Source organism: Hyaena hyaena, unplaced genomic scaffold, assembly GCF_003009895.1.
Source record: "Hyaena hyaena isolate Hyena2069 unplaced genomic scaffold, ASM300989v1 scaffold_856, whole genome shotgun sequence".
Lineage (NCBI taxonomy): Eukaryota > Metazoa > Chordata > Mammalia > Carnivora > Hyaenidae > Hyaena > Hyaena hyaena.
In genome coordinates, this window is record NW_024081491.1 from 182,504 (window position 1) to 202,336 (window position 19,833).

Sequence of the window (19,833 nt, forward strand, 5' to 3'; positions counted from 1 at the left end):
GGCAATCGAACGCCTACTGGGACGCCAATCCTTCAAAGCCTCGAACCCAGCACCGGAGTTCTGGGGGGGATTCTGATGACTTAGTGCCACCCCATCTTCCCCAGACCGGTCAGCTTTGAGACTTCTGCCACTGAGGGGCTGGCACCTGACGCCGAGAGGGTTAATCCTATGACATCAGAGCCAGAGCCTTCCTACCCCCGACCACCACTTCCCGTTCCCCCACCCCTCCAGCTGGGGCTGCCCTCCAGCTTGGCTCTGCTCCTGGGGTTCCCTCGGCTTTCCGGGCCGGCCCGAGGACCCTTGGCCCAGGACGAGCCGCCCCGCAGATTTGGTCCCCCCAGTCTGGCTCCCTTCTGAGGCCTCCTGCGGGACAGGGAAGGGGAAGATGAAGCGAGAGGGGTCCTGAGCCCACACGAGTCAGGGTGCAGAGAACGGAGAGACTGTGCCAGAGGGCAATCCTCACCGCCTCGGCCGCCCCCTCCCCCCAACAGGGGCTCCCATCACCGGTGCTGCCGGGATCCGAGGACTGGGAAGAGAATGGGGAGGCGGACTCGCGAGATGGGGGAGGACGCGGACACTCGGGGGGCGGGGGGGGACGCGAGCCAGCCCCCTTCCCTTCCCACACCTCGCAGAGGGGGCACCTCCCGGCCTGGGGTCGCCACCGGCTCCCCCCACCCGCCGCCTCGCGCCTCCCCCAAGCCGTCCTCGGCTCCGCCCCCCTCCCTCCCAGTCCCTCCTTCTCTCGACCTCGTCCCTCCCTCTTTTCCCTGCTCCCGACACCTCCTGTCCCCGACTCCCTCCCGGCGCCGCTAAGTTTCTCCGCTCGGGACCGCGCGCAGAGCCGGGGCCGGGCCGGAGCGGCGCCCCCACTGCCCTGTCCCCGCGCGCAGACCCCGGGCCCGGCCCCGGCCCCACCGAGCCATGCTGTGCGGCCGCTGGAGGAGCTGTCGCCGCCGGCCCGAGGAGCCCCCGGTGCCGGCCCAGGTCGCGGCGCCCGTTCTGCTCGCGCCCCCGGACGGCGGCACCAAGAGGCCCGGGCTGCGGGCGCTGAAGAAGATGGGTCAGTGACCGGCGGGGGGCGGCTCGGGTGGGAGCCGACGGCCCCGGAGTCCGCCTGGGAGGGCCGGGGTGGGCTTGCCAGCTGCGAGGGGTGGTGCGGAGTCAGGCAAGGGTCGGAATGGCAGCACCGTTCCGGCGGGGGGTCGTACCTGGGGTCCCCCGACGTTCCCGGGAAGAGCGAGGCGCCCGGGTGGCCTTTGCTTCCCAGCAGGAGGCGCCCGCGGGGCGTGCCGGAATGGGCGTCTACGCGCCGGTCCCCGAGGACCTGGAAAATAGAGTGGGAGAGACAGGTTCGGGGTGTCCCTCACTCGCCTCCCCAACCCCCTATGCCCTCTAGGGTCTGCGGGCGCCCCCGGGCATCCTGGGTTCTTGGCCGCCCTTAGGACGGCAGGAGAGCTGTGGAAGAGGCAGGCCTCTCAAGCCAGCCCTCCAACCCTGCAGCCCCCACAGGGGTTGCGGAGGCCACATAGCACTGGTAGGACTGGTCTAACTGGTGAGAATGTTCCCCTTGGAGTCAGAAGGGCAGAGTTCCTGTCTCAGGTTTGGGGGAAGTCACTGCAGGGAAGGAATGTAGCTGTGGCTTGGTAAGCATCTCCCAGAGACTGGCCTGCCCCTGGGCAGCTACATAGGTAATATCGTTCAATTTTCCTCACCCTCCTGAGAGGTCCCAGGTATAATTCCCATTTCACAGAGGAGAAAACCGATGCGGAGAAGTCAAAGAATTTGTCGATGACCGCACAGCTTGTTAAGGGCAAAGGCTAGCATGGTGGCTGCACCCAGCCGCACTGCCCCTGGTACCCTCTCAGAGTCTGAGCAAAGTGTGACTGACTGGCTTGAATGAGGGGTGTGTGTGTGTGTGTGTGTGTGTGTGCACGCGCGCATATTTTATAAAATGTAAAGTACCGAGAAACTGAGTGGTGTATTGGAAGTGCTGTTATTAAATACTTAATGATGGAAACGTGGGGCTGGGGCTGGGGGAACGGGGCAGAGCTGCCCAGGAGATCAGTGTGAATCTTGGGGCAGAATTCAGGGGCTCCGATTGCCAGTCTTGCCTTCTCTTTGACGCTGCCTCACTTGTTCTTACTCTGCCTCCTGTCGCTCATTCGATCTGAATTGACTGAGAGCGTTGACTATGTCTGAGCGAGCCTGGCATTCTCCTCAAGGAGACTAAGACACGCGATCGTTGCTCGCCTGCCCAATCATTCATGCATCCAGCAGACATTTATTGGGTGCCTACGGTATGCTCTGTCCCGGGATTCAGCGACAAACAAGATAGACACAGTTCTGGCCCTTTAGAGAGCTGAGGCCTCAGCAAGGAGGCAGAGAAAGAAGACTAGGAAGGGAGAGGGCAAGTCAAATGCTGGGGAGCCAGCTAGAGCCCCGCCTGCATCCCAGAGCTGGAGGGAGACTGGAGGGAGGCCCAGGGGAGTGGCAGGTGGGGGCCACATCCTCAAAGCCTCTCCTTATAGAGGCCAGCAGGAGCCCCAGAGGGTCTGAGGCAGAAGGAGGGAGGGAGAGCGTGTGCAGGGTAGGGGCACATTGTACAAAGGCAGGGGTGAATCGGGGAGACCCAGAGGAGGGAGGCTGAGGAATCAGTTGGTCAAGCCATGGTGGTACTCAGACTTGGGCCGGTGCAGCCCAAATGTGATTCCAGAACTGAGGGGCTGAACTGGGCTGGGCTCTGTGGACAGTGGGATCTGAAAGGTATCTCTGGTGAGTGGTGGTGTCATTCTTTGGGCTCAGGAGCAGCGGTGCCTTGGGCAGAGGAGGATGGCCATGGGGAGGGGAGGTGCCACCGAGAAACATCCAGGGCTGGTGTTGGGCCAGAGAAGCAGTTCTGGGAGTCACCCACCCACAGGGGTTGTGGCTGCCGGGAGGGCTGGGGTAATGCCCCTGCATACCCGCCTGCTTCATTCCCCACACGTTTGCTTGGCCCTATCAGTGTGCCACAGCGCTGTGCCAGGGACCAGGGCTCCGGAAATGAATAACACAGCACTTTGCCCTCAGGGAGCACACGGTTTAGTAGCCAGAGACACCTGAAGACAAGTCATTACGGCTGAGCCCAGGACTCAGCACTCAGTGGCTGAGTAAAGCCACACGGGACCTCAAGGCATCCTGTCATCGTGACGCCACTAGGAACTATGTGGGTGTCACAATGTCACCTGAGCCGTCCTTCCTTCCCACCACTGCCCTGTCCTGCTGAGTGACTGCCAAGAAAGGAATGTCCAGTTTCTGGGGCATGCAGGCTCCCTGGGCCTTACTGACTCCAGGGACAGGGTGGAGACTAGACCTGGGTGTCCTGGGGCCTGGCCCTTCAGGTGATCAAGGCCTAGGCCCGGCAACTAGGTACCTTCCCCTACCACGGCAACTCCGGCTCCTCCTGAGATGGCCCCCTGTCATGGCCAAGGCCACATCCCTTAGGCTAACAGAGAACAGATTTTATTTCAGGTCCCCTCGAGAGAGACCGGGGCAGGGAGTGGCTTGGAGGTCAAAGGCTCCGAGAAGCCCAAGGAAAAGAAAAGGCTTTTCAGGCCATCGTGGGGGGAACACCCAATGCGAATCACCTGTGGAGCCTGAGTCCTTCTCTTGTCCCCTTCCACCTTCACCGTCCCCCCTCCACCACCAGGGGCTGCAGGCTTAGCCTGTTCCCAGAAAGCCAGGGAATAGCTGGAGAGAACTTGAGCTCAGTGAGCACCTGCGACTAAGGCCAGACATAGTGATGAGCTTGCATCAGTCCAGAACCTACTTAATCCTTGGCACCCTGGGGGTGGGGGCAGGAGGGGGAAGGTGTTGCTGCTGTCCTCACTGGTGCCTACTGGGTGGAGGCGGTGAAGTCACCTTGTGCCAAGGCCCACAGGATGAAGAGGCAGCCGGCAAAGCCTGGTTTTCAATGATGGCTCTTTATTGCCAGAATTAAGGAACACTAATTAACACCTTGATAACACTACGCCGAGCACTTTTCACATATTAGTTCATTTAATGCCCACAATCGTCTGAGGTTTGTGGGATCTTCCGCCTCATTTTACAAATGAGAAACTGAGATTCACAGAAGTTCAAAGCTGGGAAGGAGCTGAGAGAGGATTTGAACCCAGGCATCTGGCAAAGAGTCTAAGCGTATGAGCGAGGGATTTATGAGCCGGAGACGGCCTGCTACTCCCATCCCCCACAGAGGCCCTGCCAGCCTTTAGACGTGTCCCCAGAGGCTCACCAAATAAAACACAGGATGCCCGGTTACATGTGAATTTCAAATAAACCACAAATGATTTGGGACAAACTTCTACTAAAATGTGACCTGTTGTTTATCTGAAATTTGGATTTAACGGGGCATCCTGAGTTTTATCTGACAGCCCTGTACCCCTGTCTGTGCCCCTGATGGCCCCGCCCTGCCCCTAATCCTCCCTGCAAGCAGAGCACTGAGTGGGCAGAATCCTGCTCCCTTTCGTCCCCAGCCTGCACACGCCACTAAGGGCCGCAGGGGCAGGAGGGCTCCCCCCATGGCCTGCCCAGGACGTCTCCTGCAGGGTGAGTGGGCTGCTGCGGGTGGATCTGGCAGCTGGGGGTCCCCACAGGTGTCTGGCCTGGCAGAGGGGAGGGCTGGACAGCCGTTCTGTCTGAACGGGGGCATACCAGGCACAACCAGGGGGCTGCCTCTGTCGTGCCTTGAGGTCCCCCTCCCATCCCCCGCTTCTTCATCTCTGGGGGTGCCCCCTCCTACAACTTCTGCCTCCAAATAGGCTCCGTGCCCATTCTGGCCTTGCCGGGAAGGGTGCCGCCACCTTCGTCACACGCGTCGAGCCAGGGACGGGGAAAGCACTGCCTGCCTTTCCTGACTTTGTTGGCTCTCCCAGGAGTGTTATAGACTCTGGCCCTGGGTGTGGCAGCCAGGCCGGGCCCGGGGGACACGCGTGACATCTGAAGAGCTGGGGCTGCCTGCTGGCCAGAGGATTAGGGTGGGAAGGTGTTTGGGACCCCTCGCCCTGGGCTACTCTCTCCCAGAGCCACCAGGGAAAGCTTCTCTTCCTCTCCTCCCCCACTTGGCATGAAGCTGTCAGCCGATGCTGTTCCCTGCATGTCTCACATTCCTGCCGGAGCCCCGTGTGCCCTTCCGGAGTGTGCACTGGCTCAAGCACGTGCACGCACTCACGCACGCACACTCGCGCATAAACACACAAACCAGTGCACACACCCTATATGCACACACCAACCTCTACACACCCTTGCTGCAGACCTACTCCTTTCACACTCCTTTGCCTACGTAGCACCCCTCCTGTCTACACCCCCTGTAGCCGCACGGCAGCCACGCCCTCCCCTCCACTGCTGGTCTGCTCCTGGCCTGCCCCCTGCACTGCCCCTGTGTCCCTCCCTGCCCGGGCACCCACACTGTTGTCAGCTTACCCAGCTTACCCACTCAGAATTGCAGTGCCCCATCTATGAGAAAGGGACGTTGAGGATCAGAGATGGACTTGACTTCCCCATGGTCCCTTCCAGTTCTGCCACTGACACAGCTTCCTGCCCGCGAACGTGGCCGCTGACACAGAACTGCTCAGGCCCCAGACCACACACAGACTGAACCGCCCAGGCTGACGGTGATAGGTGGGACACCGGGCCTGTCCATTCCTCACCTCCCCCTGGCCCTGAGAAGCGGTTTGGCCTAGAGAAGGTGTCTGGGCCCCAGCTGACAACACTGAACGAGGCTGGAGAAGGGCCCATCTGGAGGCCATCAGACTGACAAGGACAGACTTATGGGAATACCTGGGTCCTTCTTCCCTCGGGGGCCGCTGCCTCACTTTCCTTTATTATAATTTATTGCGTGCTCACTGTGGGCCGGGCCCTAAACTGAGTGCATCATGTGCCTTAGCTTATTCCAGCCATGCACAGCCCCTTAGGGGGTTAGGCACCCCCCAACTCTCAGTCCATTCTGGCTCCACCACCTGCTGCCCCAGGACCCTGCGTAAGTTAGCTGCTCTGTGCCTTTTGGGTTTTTTTGTTGTTGTTGTTGTTATAAAGAAATTCATTTTTTTTTTGAGAGTCAGAAAGAGATAGCGTGAGCAGGGGAGGGTCAGAGAGAGAGGGAGACACAGAATCTGAAGACAAGCTCCAGAGTCTGAGCTAGCTGTCAGCACAGAGCCTGATGCGGGGCTCGAACCCATGGACCCCATGGACCGTGAGATCATGACCTGAGCCGAAGTTGGACACTTAACCGATTGAGCCACCCAGGCGCCCTGCTCTGTGTCTTTTGAACAGCTTTATTGGGATATAAACATCTTACAATTCACCCCTTGGAAATATAAAACGATTTCTGGCATGTTACACTGTTAATTTTTTAAATTGTGTTCAAACATATATCATAAAATTGGCCATTCTGACCACTTTTTGAAGTGGCTAATTCAGTGGCATTAATTATATTCACAATGTTATGCATTCGCAGTGTTGTGCTAGTTCCAAAAATTTTCCATTACCCTAAACACAAACTCTGTAGCCGTTAACCAGTAATGTCCCCTTTCTTCCCTTCCCTTGGGCCTTAGTAACCTCTAATTACGTTCTGTCTCTGAATTTTTTTTATTGAAGTCTCTATGGCATATAACCCAACTCTACGAATTTGGCTCTTCTGGGTGCCACATAGAAGTGGAATCATACCCTGTCCTTTTATGGCTGGAGGGTGAGACCAGATCTCACTCCTTTCTGTGGCTGAATAATATTCCAGTCTGTCTACACCACATTTTGCTTATCCATTCATCTGCTGATGGACCTCTGGGTTATTTCTATCTTTTCATCATTTTTAGTGCTGTTATTTCACGATCATCTCTCCATCTGTTCAGCCAAGGTGGCCCAGCTCCAGGTTCAAGGCAGAGATGTTTAGATAGATAACCCACGGAAACCACAAGAGGCAGGAAGCTTGCGCACCTGCTCCAAGCAGGTAGGAATGAGGTTGAGGAAGCATCTGTGTGTCTGGGGCCTGGCAGGGCCTATAAATGTTTCCTGGGTGTCTGGGCAGGGAGCCAAGTGCCTCATAGCATCACTGACCCGGGGCCTGACCTCACCCCCTCACCTCTGTTGGTCCTGTCCTTCCTGTCTGGCACCCTAATCCTCTCACCATCTCAGGGTTCGGAAGCTCACGCAATGGGGAAATAGTGTCACCTACCCAGAGACTCAGCACCTGGCTCGGCCTGGCACTGAACTCCCATTCTGTTTGGCTTTTCATTAGATGGGGGGGGGGGGGGGGGCAGTGTGGTCCCGGGGCCAGTGCCAGTTGGGCAGACAGACTGGAACAACGTCACCCTTTCCCCCAACAGGCTCCTGGGGAGCTGGGGAGGAAGGCCAGGAGCAGGGGCCCCTCACTGTCCCAGTGGAGAGCTGATCAGTTCAGGCTCTCTGCCTCGATGTTCTGTTTGCAGAAGACTCTGGACAAAGCAGGCCCTCAGTGACTCACCTCCATTTCCGGCCTTAGTCATTCACCAGCCCCCCTTCTCCCCACCCTCCCCAGCTATGGGCTTGGCATCAGAGGGCTGGCGGGATCAGGGGAGGTGGCCCCAGCTGCAGAGCCTGGTTGTCACAGGAATGAGGGGTTCCTCTCCCACAGCTGAGGAGGTAGAGGAGGGGCAGGCCCGGTGGTGGGTTGTGGTGGCATTACGGGCTCCGCTGAATGTCCTGCCCCCCAGCCCATTGCTTCTCAGGCTGAAGGAATTCAGAAACTGCCCAGATGTGGGAGTAGGAGGCTGAGGGTCTGGTGAGCCTCTTGGCCTGGGGCATGCGACATTCTAGCTCTTTGTCTGGAAAGAGGAGGTTTCTACCACCCCTTCCTAGCTAGGGACCACGTGGGCACTGACCCAGGGGGCCAGTCTAAGTCCTGAGGGCCATTAGGGCCACAGGCTAGCCCCAAGGGGGACCGTAGGCTCCTCTGGATGGCAGTTTCTCCTCCTGGTCCTGAGGCTCTGATTCTCAATCACAGTCACCTTCAAAGTCACAGGGTAGGTTTTTAAACATAGGTACCCAAGGCCCAGCCCACACCAGCCAGACTAGAATCTCTGGGCTGTGGGTTTGGCAAACTCCTCTGGGTGATTCTAATCACAGCCAGGGTTCCGGAACCCTGGCCCATAAGGAAAGGACAGAGGGGGTAGGGTGGGTGGCAGAATGTCCTTAGTTCCCCAATTGCTGATACATCTGCCTCCCATTTCAGAAAACATTGGCTGTGAGTCTGGCTCTGGGATGAGCACTGAGGTGCTGATGTGAGGCTTCATCCCTGACCTTGGGTTTATTAAAGTTCACTGAAAGTACAATTTGGGGGGGGGTGTTTGTTTTAATTAAAATAAAGAGTGCTATTGGTGATCAGGGAGGGAGAATGCCCATTTGAGGACAAACCAAGGAAGGCTTCCTGGAGGAGATGGTGTCTGAGCTGGTCCCCGAAGGACTCCTGTATGAGGAAGAGAAGCAAGAAGGATCTTACAAAGGCTCCAAGAGAATGAGAGAGGCCTGTCCAGGGATTTAGACCCGACTCCACAGGCCAGAGTTTAAAACAAGCAGGGGCCCTGGGGCCACAAAGCCTAGCGCCAAACCCAGTACTGGGGGCTTATTAAAATAAATGGAGGAAGATGGGGGGCCTGCGTGGCTCAGTCGGTTAAGCATTCGACTTCGGCTCAGGTCATGATCTCACAGTCCGTGGATTCGAGCCCCGCGATGGGCTCTGTGCTGACAGCTCAGAGCCTGGAGCTGCTTTGGATCCTGTGTCTCCCTCTCTGTCTCCCCCTCCCCCGCTCACACTCTGTCTCTCTCTCTCTCAAAATAAAATAATGATATTAAAAAATTTTTTTATTTTTATTTTATTTATTTATTTTTTTAATATTTTTATTCATTTCTAGGAGAGAGACAGCATGAGCAGGGGAGGGTCAGAGAGAGAGGGAGACGCAGACTCTGAAACAGGCTCCAGGCTCTGAGCTGGCAGTCAGCACAGAGCCCGATGCGGGGCTCGAACCCACGAACCGCGAGATCATGACCTAAGCGAAAGTCGGACGCTTAACCGACTAAGCCACCCATGCACCCCTAAAAAATTTTTTTAAACAAAGGGAGGAAGAGAGGCCCACTGTCCTGTTCACTTGGCCCACACAGTGGTGTTTTAGGGGGGTTTTGTTTCAATTTGATTTGGTTACCAACACTGAAAAATCTGGAGGCTTCACATACAAATCCAGCTTCTTGTTCTCTGGAAACTCTAGGCCCTCATCCACTCCTGGCTGCCCCTCCTCCTTCCAAAGGGCACAGACCCTCTAGTTTGCCGGGTCCTCACTCTTTCTGTTGTCCCCTGGCTCGTAACCCCTTGGTATTGACGTCTAATGAGACAAACTGGAGCAGGATCTGGCACCACCGGGATGGGCCAACATCTTGGCTAAAGTTTGGACTTTGCAGGAGCTGCTACCGTGGCCTTCATTCTGTGCATGGAGAACATGAGGCTTAGAGCAGTCTCAGGTTACTGCCATCCAGGCTGTGTAGCCCGGAAGTGATAGAGGTGGGATTTGCCTCCCTGAACCCTTGAATTTAAATTCTGCTTCCCCTCCACGCCGCCCCACTGCCCACAATAGCAAGGAGAAGGGGCAGAGGAGCAGAGGGATTCAGTGTAGTGGCCATGGGCCAGGGTTCGAAGCCTGCTCCCGCCCCTTCCTGGCCCTGGAATTCTGGCAAGTCCCTTAAGCTTCTCTGCACTTGTTTTCTCATGTGTTAATGCATGAGTCGGGGCAGGCATTCGGTACATGTTCTGTAAGCCTTTCTTCTTATGGAGGAAAGCGGACACTGTGGAGAGCACGTGTGGGGTTACATGGGACTGTGACAGTGGCTAGGAGAGGGGGAGCGCCGAGTGTCACAGACCATACTCTCAGCTAGACGCAAAGAGGCCACAGGCTGGCCAGTCCATCGCCTGTGACCGTGGAGCCAGAGTGGCCTCTGCTGTCCTCCCTTGTCTTGGGGACAGCAGAGGTGAGCAGCTTGGGTGGCAGCAAGAGAGATTTAGGTTAGACAGTGAGACTAGCTTCTTGACGGTCAGGGTTTCACCCCAAGGGGAAAGGTTGCTGGTGGCAGATTCTGGTCTTGAAGTCTGGAGGCCCGGATGGAAGGGAGTGGCCGAAAGGGTGACCTTTAGGGAGGCCTGAGTCCCAGGCGCTGCCTGAGGGCTTGCTCTGCTCTGAGGGCCTCCGGAGGCAGCTGCTTGGCCAAGAGGAGCTACGGGCACCCTCCCCGGGGAGGGCGGGGGGCGCTGGGTGGGACACACCTAGCGAGCAGGCCCCTGGGGGCGGAAGAGCCTAGGCCAAACCCCCGACTGGGCCCAGTGACGCTGAGGAGAGGAAGAGGGGCCTGTGAGGACTTGCGTGGCCGGCTGGCTGCCAGCTGGGAGAGGCTGGAGGGAGCAGGGCGAGGCCAGGCCCCGACGCCCTCCGGCCTCCCGCGCCCCGCAGGCCTGACGGAGGACGAGGACGTGCGCGCCATGCTGCGGGGCTCCCGGCTCTGCAAGATCCGCTCGCGGACGTGGCACAAGGAGCGGCTGTACCGGCTGCAGGAGGACGGCCTGAGCGTGTGGTTCCAGCGGCGCATCCCGCGCGCGCCGTCGCAGCACATCTGTGAGCCGGGGACGCGCGCGGGCGCGGGGCGGGCTCGGGAGCCCGGCCGCGACCCGCCGCCCTGACCCGGCCGCGCGTGCCCCGTCCCTCCCGCTCCCCCCCTTCCCCGCAGTCTTCGTGCAGCACATCGAGGCGGTCCGCGAGGGCCACCAGTCCGAGGGCCTGCGGCGCTTCGGGGGCGCCTTCCCGCCGGCGCGCTGCCTCACCATCGCCTTCAAGGGCCGCCGCAAGAACTTGGACCTGGCAGCGGCCACGCCGGAGGAGGCGCAGCGCTGGGTGCGTGGCCTGGCCAAGCTGCGCGCGCGCCTCGACGCCATGAGCCAGCGTGAGCGCCTCGACCAATATCCTGCCCAGGGGGCCGGGCGTGCGGGCGGGGGGACCCGTGTCTGGGGGCCCCAGCGGGCTGAGGCTGGGGACAGCGGCCTCCCGTCTCTAGGGATCCGGTTCTGGCCCCCGTGGAGGGAGGGAGTCCCCAGGCTGAGGGAAAGTACAGCCCCTAGATCCGGGAGCCCCCAGGGCCAGGATGTGATGGACCCAGTCAGCTACCTGTCGGTGGGGGGAGTGGGCGGTGCCCAGGCTGGTGCTGGTATTTCCTGAGCACCCACACCTGGATCCACTCCTATCTGCACCGGGCGGACTCGAACCAGGACAGTAAGATGAGCTTCAAGGAGATCAAGAGCCTGCTCAGAATGGTCAACGTGGACATGAATGACATGTATGCCTACCGCCTCTTCAAGGTGGGCTTCTGCCCCCACCCTGACCTCTGAGTCACCAGCCTTTGTGGACAGAGTGGCCAATCCCTACGGAAATGCCCCATCTAGGCTTAGTTAGCCTTTTACCCTCCCCTGAGGCCTCCAGGCCAGGATGGGAGTGCCCGCTCAGAACTTTCCTCTCCCTCCTGCAGGGCTGGGTGGCGGGGGGCTGGGAGGGCCCTCCCATAGTCCAGAGTGAGCCGCACAGCTATAGTTTTCATTGCTCTGAGTCTGCAGGCAGCCTTTGCACAGGTGACCACGCACAGCTTGCACATGGGAGTGCAGGCAAGAGTCAGCTCACAGGCACACGTGCGTGTCCTCCTCCACTGTGACACACGTGGCCCCTCCACGTGTGACTGTATACACCCCACACGTGGGAGCACAGACAGGGGTACACGGGGGCGGGCTCCGCGTCGATGGCCCAGTCTGAGCACGTGGCAGACACCTATGTGACCAGTGTGAGACCCTGAAAGACAGGAGAGCCATGACACGGGTACATCCGGGCCCACAGCTCCACGTGCATGCGCAGTTATTTGTTGCTCTTTGATCCTGGGTGTGAATTGGACAATGTGAAGATGGTAATATATACGCCGGGGGGGGGGGGTGCGCACAGATTACGACTCATCCTGCCCTTGGGTCACTGTTTTTCCTCCCATGTCTTGATTTGTGCAGGGAGGTCATGGGTGTGCAGGGATCAGGCACTAAACCCAAGTGACCTTCCTTAGAATCCCAGCCCTGCAATTTACCAGCAGTGTGAGTTTGAGCGACACCCAAAGCCTCACCGGCTCCTGGTTTCTCGACCAGGGGGATGTTCGCCTTCTTAGCGTTTGTAGGTGACAGAGGTGTCAGCTTTCCCAGGATGTCCCCGACTCGTTCCTCTGAGCCATCACTGCCGTAATGAGCTGGCTGAGGTGGGCCAGAGGGGTGAGCGAGGGAATGCCCCCCCCCCCCCCCCGACCTCCTCTGAGCTCCGCTCTGCTGCCTTCTAGGAGTGTGACCATTCCAACAATGAGCGGCTGGAGGGGGCTGAGATTGAGGAGTTTCTGAGGCGGCTGCTGAAACGCCCTGAGTTGGAGGAGATCTTCCATCGGTACTCCGGCGAGGACCGCGTGCTGAGCGCCCCTGAGCTGCTGGAGTTCCTGGAGGACCAGGGCGAGGATGGCGCCACGCTGGCCCGTGCCCAGCAGCTCATCCACACCTATGAGCTCAATGAGACAGGTGGCAGTCTGACAGGCAGGGTGGGGGTCAAGATGGCCCTGTCTTGGCATCTGACAGGTCCAGGCTTCTAGCTAAGTGCTGTCTGTGATTACTGGCAGTAGGTGCCATCTTGGGCAGGTTACCTCGTCTCTTGGAGACTGAGTTGCCACATCTGTAAAATGGCACAGTAGTGGGCCTTCCTCACAGGGTTTGGCTGCAGATGAAATGGCATGACTTAAGGGGGTGCTTGGCTGGCTCAGTCAGTAGAGCATGTCGCTCTTGATCTCGGGGTTGTGAATTGGAGTGCCACGTTGGGCGTAGAGATTACTTCAAGAAAATCAGTGGCATCACTTAAGTAGAGTACAGTCTACTATACTCTAGGTACTCATTAGGTGCTCATTGTTACTAAGTTGAGTGAGCTTTGGGGACACGTGGGGCCAGATGCCGGGGTCCTCCCTGTGGCCTGACGCTCTCTTCTGCCCATCCCTGTAGCCAAGCAGCACGAGCTGATGACACTGGATGGTTTCATGATGTACCTGTTGTCACCCGAAGGGGCCGCCCTGGACCCAGCCCACGCATGCGTGTTCCAGGACATGAGCCAGCCCCTCTCCCACTACTTCATCTCCTCCTCGCATAACACCTATCTGACCGACTCTCAGATCGGGGGGCCCAGCAGCACCGAGGCCTATGTTAGGTACCACAGCTGGAATGGTGGGGCGAACACATCTGGGAGACCAGCTTGGGGGTGACATGGGCTTCTGGGGGTTGGGGGCCCCTACGTGGCTCGGTCTGCCTGTTGCTGTGCCCTTTGGTTCCCACAGGACACCTCCCCCCTCCACCATCTGTCTGTCCACAGGGCCTTTGCGCAGGGGTGCCGCTGTGTGGAGCTAGACTGCTGGGAGGGGCCAGGAGGGGAGCCCGTCATCTACCATGGCCACACCCTCACCTCCAAGATCCTCTTCCGAGATGTGGTCCAGGCCGTGCGTGACCACGCCTTCACTGTGAGCTCCCAGGACCCCCATGCCCAGCCCCACAGACTTCCCAGTGACCCCAGCCATCCTCAGCCCTTCCAGAAGAAGCCCATTGCTGAGAGAATCATTCACTCACCAAGTGCTGCTGGGACCACTGGCCAATGGCATAGAAGAAAGCTGAGAGGCTCCCTTCCCCTGCTTTCGTGTTTAGTAGTAAATGTGTTAAAATCACAAAATGTCCAGCAGAAGACCTTGGGAGTAAGAAAGGGCCTCTTTTTAAAATTTTATTTTGAGCGAGCGAGCGAGAGAGAGTGCACAAGCATGGGGCAGGGGCAGAGAGAGAGGGAGAGAGAAACCCAAGCAGGCTCTGCAGGGCAGTGCAGAGCCCGACACGGGGTTCAAACTCACAAACCATGAGATCATGACCTGGGCCAAAAGCAAGAGTTCAGATGCTTAACTGACTGAGCCACCCAGGCACCTCAAGAGAGGACATTTTAATCATGAATCCCAAAGGGGAAGCCCTGACAGAGAAGCATGGAGTCTGCATGAAATTGCCACTTCTCTCAAGCTAGACACAAATCGTGCCCTCAAAAAATGATGGGCTTGGGGGCACCTGACTGGCTCAGTGCGAAGAATGTGCAGCTCTTGATCTTGGGGTCATGAGTTCGAGCCCCATGTTGGGTATAGAGATTACTTGCAAAGAGGCAAACCTAAAAAGAAATCTTAAAAAAAAAAAAAAAAAAGAAGAAAAGAAAAAAGACAGGTGTGGGGGGGATGTTTGTAACATAACACAGTCAATGTCATTAACAGATAAAGGGCATTTATAAAACAACCAGCCCTGCAGCTGCTCTCGGCTTCCCAGACATCCCACCGTTTCCCTGAGTCTGGAGATCTGCCCTCCATCTCCTTCATGGACACACTGACCCCAGAGTGGGTCCCACATTCCACCTCCTCAGCGCCCCCACAATGCCTTTGCCTGCCTATCCTGAAGGGGGTGGGAGTCCAGGTGTAGTGAGGGGGGGGTCCTGACAGGGGAGGAAGTGGCTCTGAGCTGCTGTCCCCCCCTCCAGCTGTCCCCATACCCTGTCATCCTGTCCCTTGAGAACCACTGTGGGCTGGAGCAGCAGGCTGTCATGGCCCACCATCTTCGCGCTATCCTGGGAGACGCTCTGGTGACACAAGCCCTGGACTCCCAGAACGCTGAAGAGTTGCCGTCCCCAGAGGTAGTGAGTGTCCCCAGACTTCCAGCCTGAGGGGGGGTGTGGGATCTGGCTGCCGGCCACCATCCACCCCTGCTGTGCCACCTCCCTGGGTCAGGACCCCTCACTTCTCTCTGCCTTACCCTCACCTCCCTGCAGTCTCCCTGCAGACTCCGTTTTCCTACCTCCAACCCTTGGTTGACATGTCCCTCCGTCTGAAGCTCCCTTCCCAGCCATCTACACTTGCCAACCGCCACCTGCTGGGAACTGTAGCTCAGTGTTAAACCCCCTCTTCCTGTGGCCTTAGAAATTTCCTCAGCTCTCTGACCCCTCCAGGTGGTTTTTTCCCTCCCAAACCCCAGAACATTTTATCTGCCCCCTCAGGACATTTGTGTTTTTCCGGCTCCTTGAGAAAACTCTTCTCCTCCTCCCAATCCAAATATGCAGAGAATGTTGGTTCACCTGTGTGTGTGTGTGTGTGTGTGTGTGTGTGTGTGTGATTTGATTTTTCTTATTAGCGTGAAACAAACACAGTTAAGAACATAGAGCTGTACAAAAGTATATACAATGAGAAACGGATTTTTCTCTGCCCTTGTCCAATGTCACAGGAAGTAACCATCTTTAAAGTTTCTAGGCTGTCTTTCCGGAACTCTCTCATGTGTATATACCTGTGTACATAGCTATCTTTCAAATGTTACACAAAGGAGACCATGTGGCTACGTGTTCGTGCTCCATAGTCACTTCCTTCGTGTGAGAGATTTTTGAAGTGGTCATCTCTTTCAGTCTTTAAAATTTTTATTTTTTATGGTTTTTTATTTATTCTTGAGACAGAAACAGAGCATGAGTGGAGGAGGGGCAGAGAGAGAGGGAGACACAGAATCTGGCAGCACAGAGCCTGATGCAGGGCTCGAACTCACGAACTGCAAGATCATGACCTGAGCCGAAGTCAGATGCTTAACCGACTGAGCCCCCCAGGCGCCCCCTTTCAGTCTTGAGCTGCCTCATTCACTGTAAAGGCTGCCGTGCCGTCTTCTGTTTGGAGGGACTTCACTAGCCGGTCCCAGGATGATGGGTCTATATGTTGTTGCCCATGTTTTCCTACTAGAAACATCACTCGTGTTCTTTCCTGCTCCCCGCCCCCAGCCAGCCCCTCACATAGTGGTGGTTGCACTGCTGACCGAGGGGCAAGAAGGCATCATCCTAACATATTGGCCTCTGCAGCAGCTGAAGGGCCGGGTCCTGGTGAAGGGGAAGAAGTTGCCAGCGGCTCGGAGCGAGGACGGTCGAATTCTGTCCGACCAGGAGGAAGATGAAGAGGAAGAAGAGGAGGCAGAGGCCGCAGAACAGAGGCGGCGGGTGAGTGGGCCTGGCTGGGCCAGCCTGGCCTGGGCAGGGAAGGGCTGCGTGGGGAGGGGAAGGACGGGGCTGGTGGGGGAGGGGGGACTGGAGCCGCACCCCCGCCTGAAGCTCATCTCCCAGGCCAAGCAGATCTCCCCCGAGCTGTCGGCCCTGGCCGTGTACTGCTGTGCCACCCGCCTGCGGACCCTGCGCCCCAACCCCGTCCCACCCCAGCACTGCCAGGTCAGCTCCCTCAGCGAGCGCAAGGCCAAGAAGCTCATCCGAGAGGCAGGTGGGAGCTGGGACCTGGGGTCTCTGGGGGCAGGAGGCACTGCGGAGGCTTCTGGTGGGGGGCATCCTGAAGTTGGTCTGGAAAGGAGATTGAGAGGGCTTTGAGGGCAGTGAAGGGGTCAGAAGCCCCCAGATAGGGGTTCAGGGAATGAGCACCCCACATGTGTCCAGCACCGGGCCAGCATGGATGAAAGAGAAGAGGGCCCAGGGAGGAGGGAGGCTGTGCTGTGCCTGCCTTTCCTGGGCTCAAGCTTAGTGGTGGGGCCAGACACAGACAGGAGTGATGGTGCAGGGTGATTGGTGGGCTGCGGTGGGGGCTGGGGGAGTCCCCAAGAGGGTGTGAGGACAGGGAAGAATTCCAGAGCAGGTGACGCCTGCGAAGACCCCTCCGAGGCGAGGCAGGATGAGAGCCTGGTTGTCATTGAGTTGGGGATGCAGGGATTTGGGGCTGGGATGCAGTGCCCGGCTGTGGAAGGGGTTCCTTGGCCCTCTCTGGGTTTCAGTAGCCTCCTCTGGGAGGTCCTCTCAGCCCTGGGGCAGGCAGAGCCTGTGGGGTGGGGGTGGGGGGTCGTTCAGCCTCTGTTCCAAGATTGTCCCTGCAGTTGGAGCCTAGGAGGTCACAGGCCCTGGCGCTGGGTGATGGACACCCCTGGGGCCATCACAGTCCTGCCCCCAACTCTTCCCCCAGGGAACAGCTTTGTCAGGCACAATACCCGCCAACTGACCCGTGTCTACCCCCTGGGGCTGCGCATGAACTCGGCCAACTATAGCCCGCAGGAGATGTGGAACTCGGGCTGTCAGCTCGGTGAGTGGAGGGGGGGCAGGGGGGTGGGGGGTGGGGGGGAGCAGGGAGCAGCCTCCAGGGAACCATGAGAGGCCCTGGCGGTGATGGGGCCATGCGGCTTTCCAGAAGGTGGAAAAATATGTTTTCTTGGTAATAACAGTTATTAAAATAATTGTCAGGAAAGTAGGTGGGGAAACAAATCAGACGCGTTTCTTCCTGACAGTGTAAAAGTCTCACATTTTTTATGAAGGCAGAAGTTAAAAACCTCCATTCCCACGTGCCCTTTCAAACACATGCGCGTGAGCGCACACACACACACACACACACACACACACACACACCCCTGGCAGTCTCACTGAGTCAACACTGACAAGAGTGGGCTCTGGAGGGATGTTGAGCCCCAACAAAGGAGCAAAGGAGGGGGAATATGGTCTCCTTGAGGGCAGAAATGGAGATCCGGAAACACAAGGCTTCCTTGGGCCCGACCAGGGGCCCAGGCCTATGCGCAGCCCCACCCTCTGGCCTCCAGAGACACCAGGGATAAAATGCAGGTGACAATGGGCGCTGGGTCCCTTGGCTGCCATGATGCACCCCTAAGCCATGGTGGGGGTGGGCGGGCGAGACCCCGAAACTGAGCCGTGAGAGGAGGGCCACTAGGAGGCCCAGCCCTGACCCTGCTGTGTCCACAGTGGCCTTGAACTTCCAGACACCAGGCTATGAGATGGACCTCAATGCTGGGCGCTTCCTCGTCAATGGCCAATGCGGCTACATCCTGAAACCTGCTTGCCTGCGACAGCCCGACACAACTTTCGACCCTGAGTGTCCTGGACCCCCCAGAACTACTCTCACCATCCAGGTCAGCAGCCTGGACCAAGCCTTACTCTGGGGTCCTGGCTGATTCGGAGAGGTCCTAGCCTGCAGGGCGCCACCTGAGTGGCTTGGCGCCAGGGCGGTCTGAGTCTCAGTCCCGTGTGGGGAGGCTAGGGGTGAGTGGTGAGGGCAAGGGGCTTCCCACTCTAACAGAGGGAGCAGGCAGGCATGGGCCCCCCTCGCAGGGGAGGGGGCCAGCCCGAAGCTCCCCTTCCTCCCCGGCAGGTTCTGACGGCGCAGCAGCTGCCCAAGCTGAACGCTGAGAAGCCAAGCTCCATCGTGGACCCCCTGGTGCGTGTGGAGATCCACGGGGTACCTGCAGACTGTGCCCGAAAGGAGACCAACTATGTGCTCAACAACGGTGGGTAGGCCTGCTAGAGGGAGGAGGGGGGCCCTGGGGGCCAGCTGGCTCCTGACTGCCAGGCCTGCACCCTAGGCTTCAACCCCCGCTGGGGGCAGACCCTGCAGTTCCAGCTGCGGGCTCCCGAGCTGGTCCTGGTCCGGTTCGTGGTAGAAGATTATGACACCACCTCCCCCAATGACTTTGTGGGCCAGTTTACACTGCCTCTCAACAGCCTGAAGCAAGGTTGGTGGGGATGGAAAGGGATGGGGGTCTGGGCCTCCAAGACCCTGTTCACCTGGGCTTGGTGTCTCCTCTGAGAGCTTGTCCCCCTCCCCCCACCCCAAGGCCAGGGGTGGGATGTGGTCTGTGCCCCCACAGCCCAGGCCTGGTGGAGTCGGGGACACAGAACTGACGCATGGCTCCCCGCCCACAGGGTACCGCCACATCCACCTGCTTTCCAAGGACGGGGCCTCACTGTCACCAGCCACGCTCTTCGTCCACATCTGCATCCAGCGCTTCTGAGGCCCGGACTGACCCGTCCGGGGGTTCCTTGAGTGCCAGGCTACATCCTGTGGCAGAGGCCCCTCCGCAGCGGAGGGCTGGAGGGAGGACCAGGCCCTCCAGCCTGCTCGCTCTGCCCACTCGCTAGGCTCCCGTCTCAGCTGGGTGCTGGGGGGTGGCCCTGACCCCTCCTGAGAACAGGCATTTCCTCTTCTCCCTAAAAACCCTGGAGCCTTGAGAGGCCCCAGCTCCTGGGATTCTTGGCCCACTCCCTCATCGTGGCTCATGAAGGGCTAGGCCTCCTGTCATCACCAGACTGGAGGAAAACACATGAGCCTTCAGCTCTTCTCTGCCGGCTCCCCACCCCCACCCACCCAACCAGGGCATCCCAGCCTCCTTCCCCCAAAGTAGTCCAACCCCCTTGATGTCCCCCAGCCCATGCCAGGTATTAGCTGCCCTCCCAAGGCCCTCCCCTCGCCAGGCTTTCCTGGGCTCCTCCCTCAAGCTCTTGAATCTGAGTTCCCTTTCCTTCTTAAAGCAAGAAGGGAAAGCCGAGGAAACCTGGGAGTAGGTTTTAACTTGTGCCACTGAAGAGCCCTGGAGTGGACAGTAGAACAAGACCATTGATTTTAAAAATTAAGGAGCAGGGGCACCTGGGGGACTTAGTTAAGCGTCTGACTTCAAGTCATGATCTCGAGGTTCGTGAGTGTGAGCCCCGAATCGGGTTCTGTGCTGACAGCTCAGAGCCTGGAGCTGCTTTGGATCCTGTGTCTCTGTCTCCCTCTCTGCCCCTCCCCTGCTCACACTCTGTCTTTCTCTCTCTCAAAAACAAATAAATGTTGGGGCACCTGGGTGGCTCAGGCAGTTAAGTGTCCGATTTCGGCTCAGGTCACCATCTCATGATTCATGAGTTCGAGCCCCACTTCGGG

The 19,833-nt window shown here is 58.3% G+C and overlaps 1 protein-coding gene across 4 annotated transcripts; it reads left to right on the plus strand.

Annotated features, from left to right (window-relative positions):
- The first annotated feature begins 795 nt into the window (after positions 1-795).
- Positions 796-19,575, plus strand: PLCD3 (phospholipase C delta 3). Of its 4 annotated transcripts, none has more exons than XM_039220065.1 (15): positions 796-1,060; positions 10,497-10,658; positions 10,771-10,999; positions 11,266-11,395; positions 12,400-12,628; positions 13,100-13,301; positions 13,464-13,608; positions 14,649-14,801; positions 15,999-16,133; positions 16,245-16,407; positions 17,095-17,211; positions 17,880-18,046; positions 18,286-18,421; positions 18,497-18,646; positions 18,837-19,575. In XM_039220065.1, the coding sequence occupies exons 1-15, from the start codon at positions 922-924 to the stop codon at positions 18,923-18,925; spliced, it is 2,346 nt and encodes a 781-aa protein (XP_039075996.1). In that variant the 5' UTR covers positions 796-921; the 3' UTR covers positions 18,926-19,575. The 4 variants fall into 4 exon arrangements, with proteins under 4 accessions (XP_039075996.1, XP_039075999.1, XP_039075998.1 ...); XM_039220068.1 differs by having other exon boundaries at positions 17,904-18,046; XM_039220067.1 differs by having other exon boundaries at positions 16,257-16,407.
- The last annotated feature ends 258 nt before the right edge of the window (positions 19,576-19,833 follow it).

Bases quoted from the DNA above. Each gene is read 5' to 3' on its own strand.
- PLCD3 (XM_039220065.1), top strand. From the start codon at position 922: ATGCTGTGCGGCCGCTGGAGGAGCTGTCGCCGCCGGCCCGAGGAGCCC. The intron at 10,659-10,770 runs GTGAGCCGGGGA...CCTTCCCCGCAG, and splicing joins CGCGCCGTCGCAGCACATCT to TCTTCGTGCAGCACATCGAG. The intron at 16,408-17,094 runs GTGGGAGCTGGG...CTCTTCCCCCAG, and splicing joins GAAGCTCATCCGAGAGGCAG to GGAACAGCTTTGTCAGGCAC.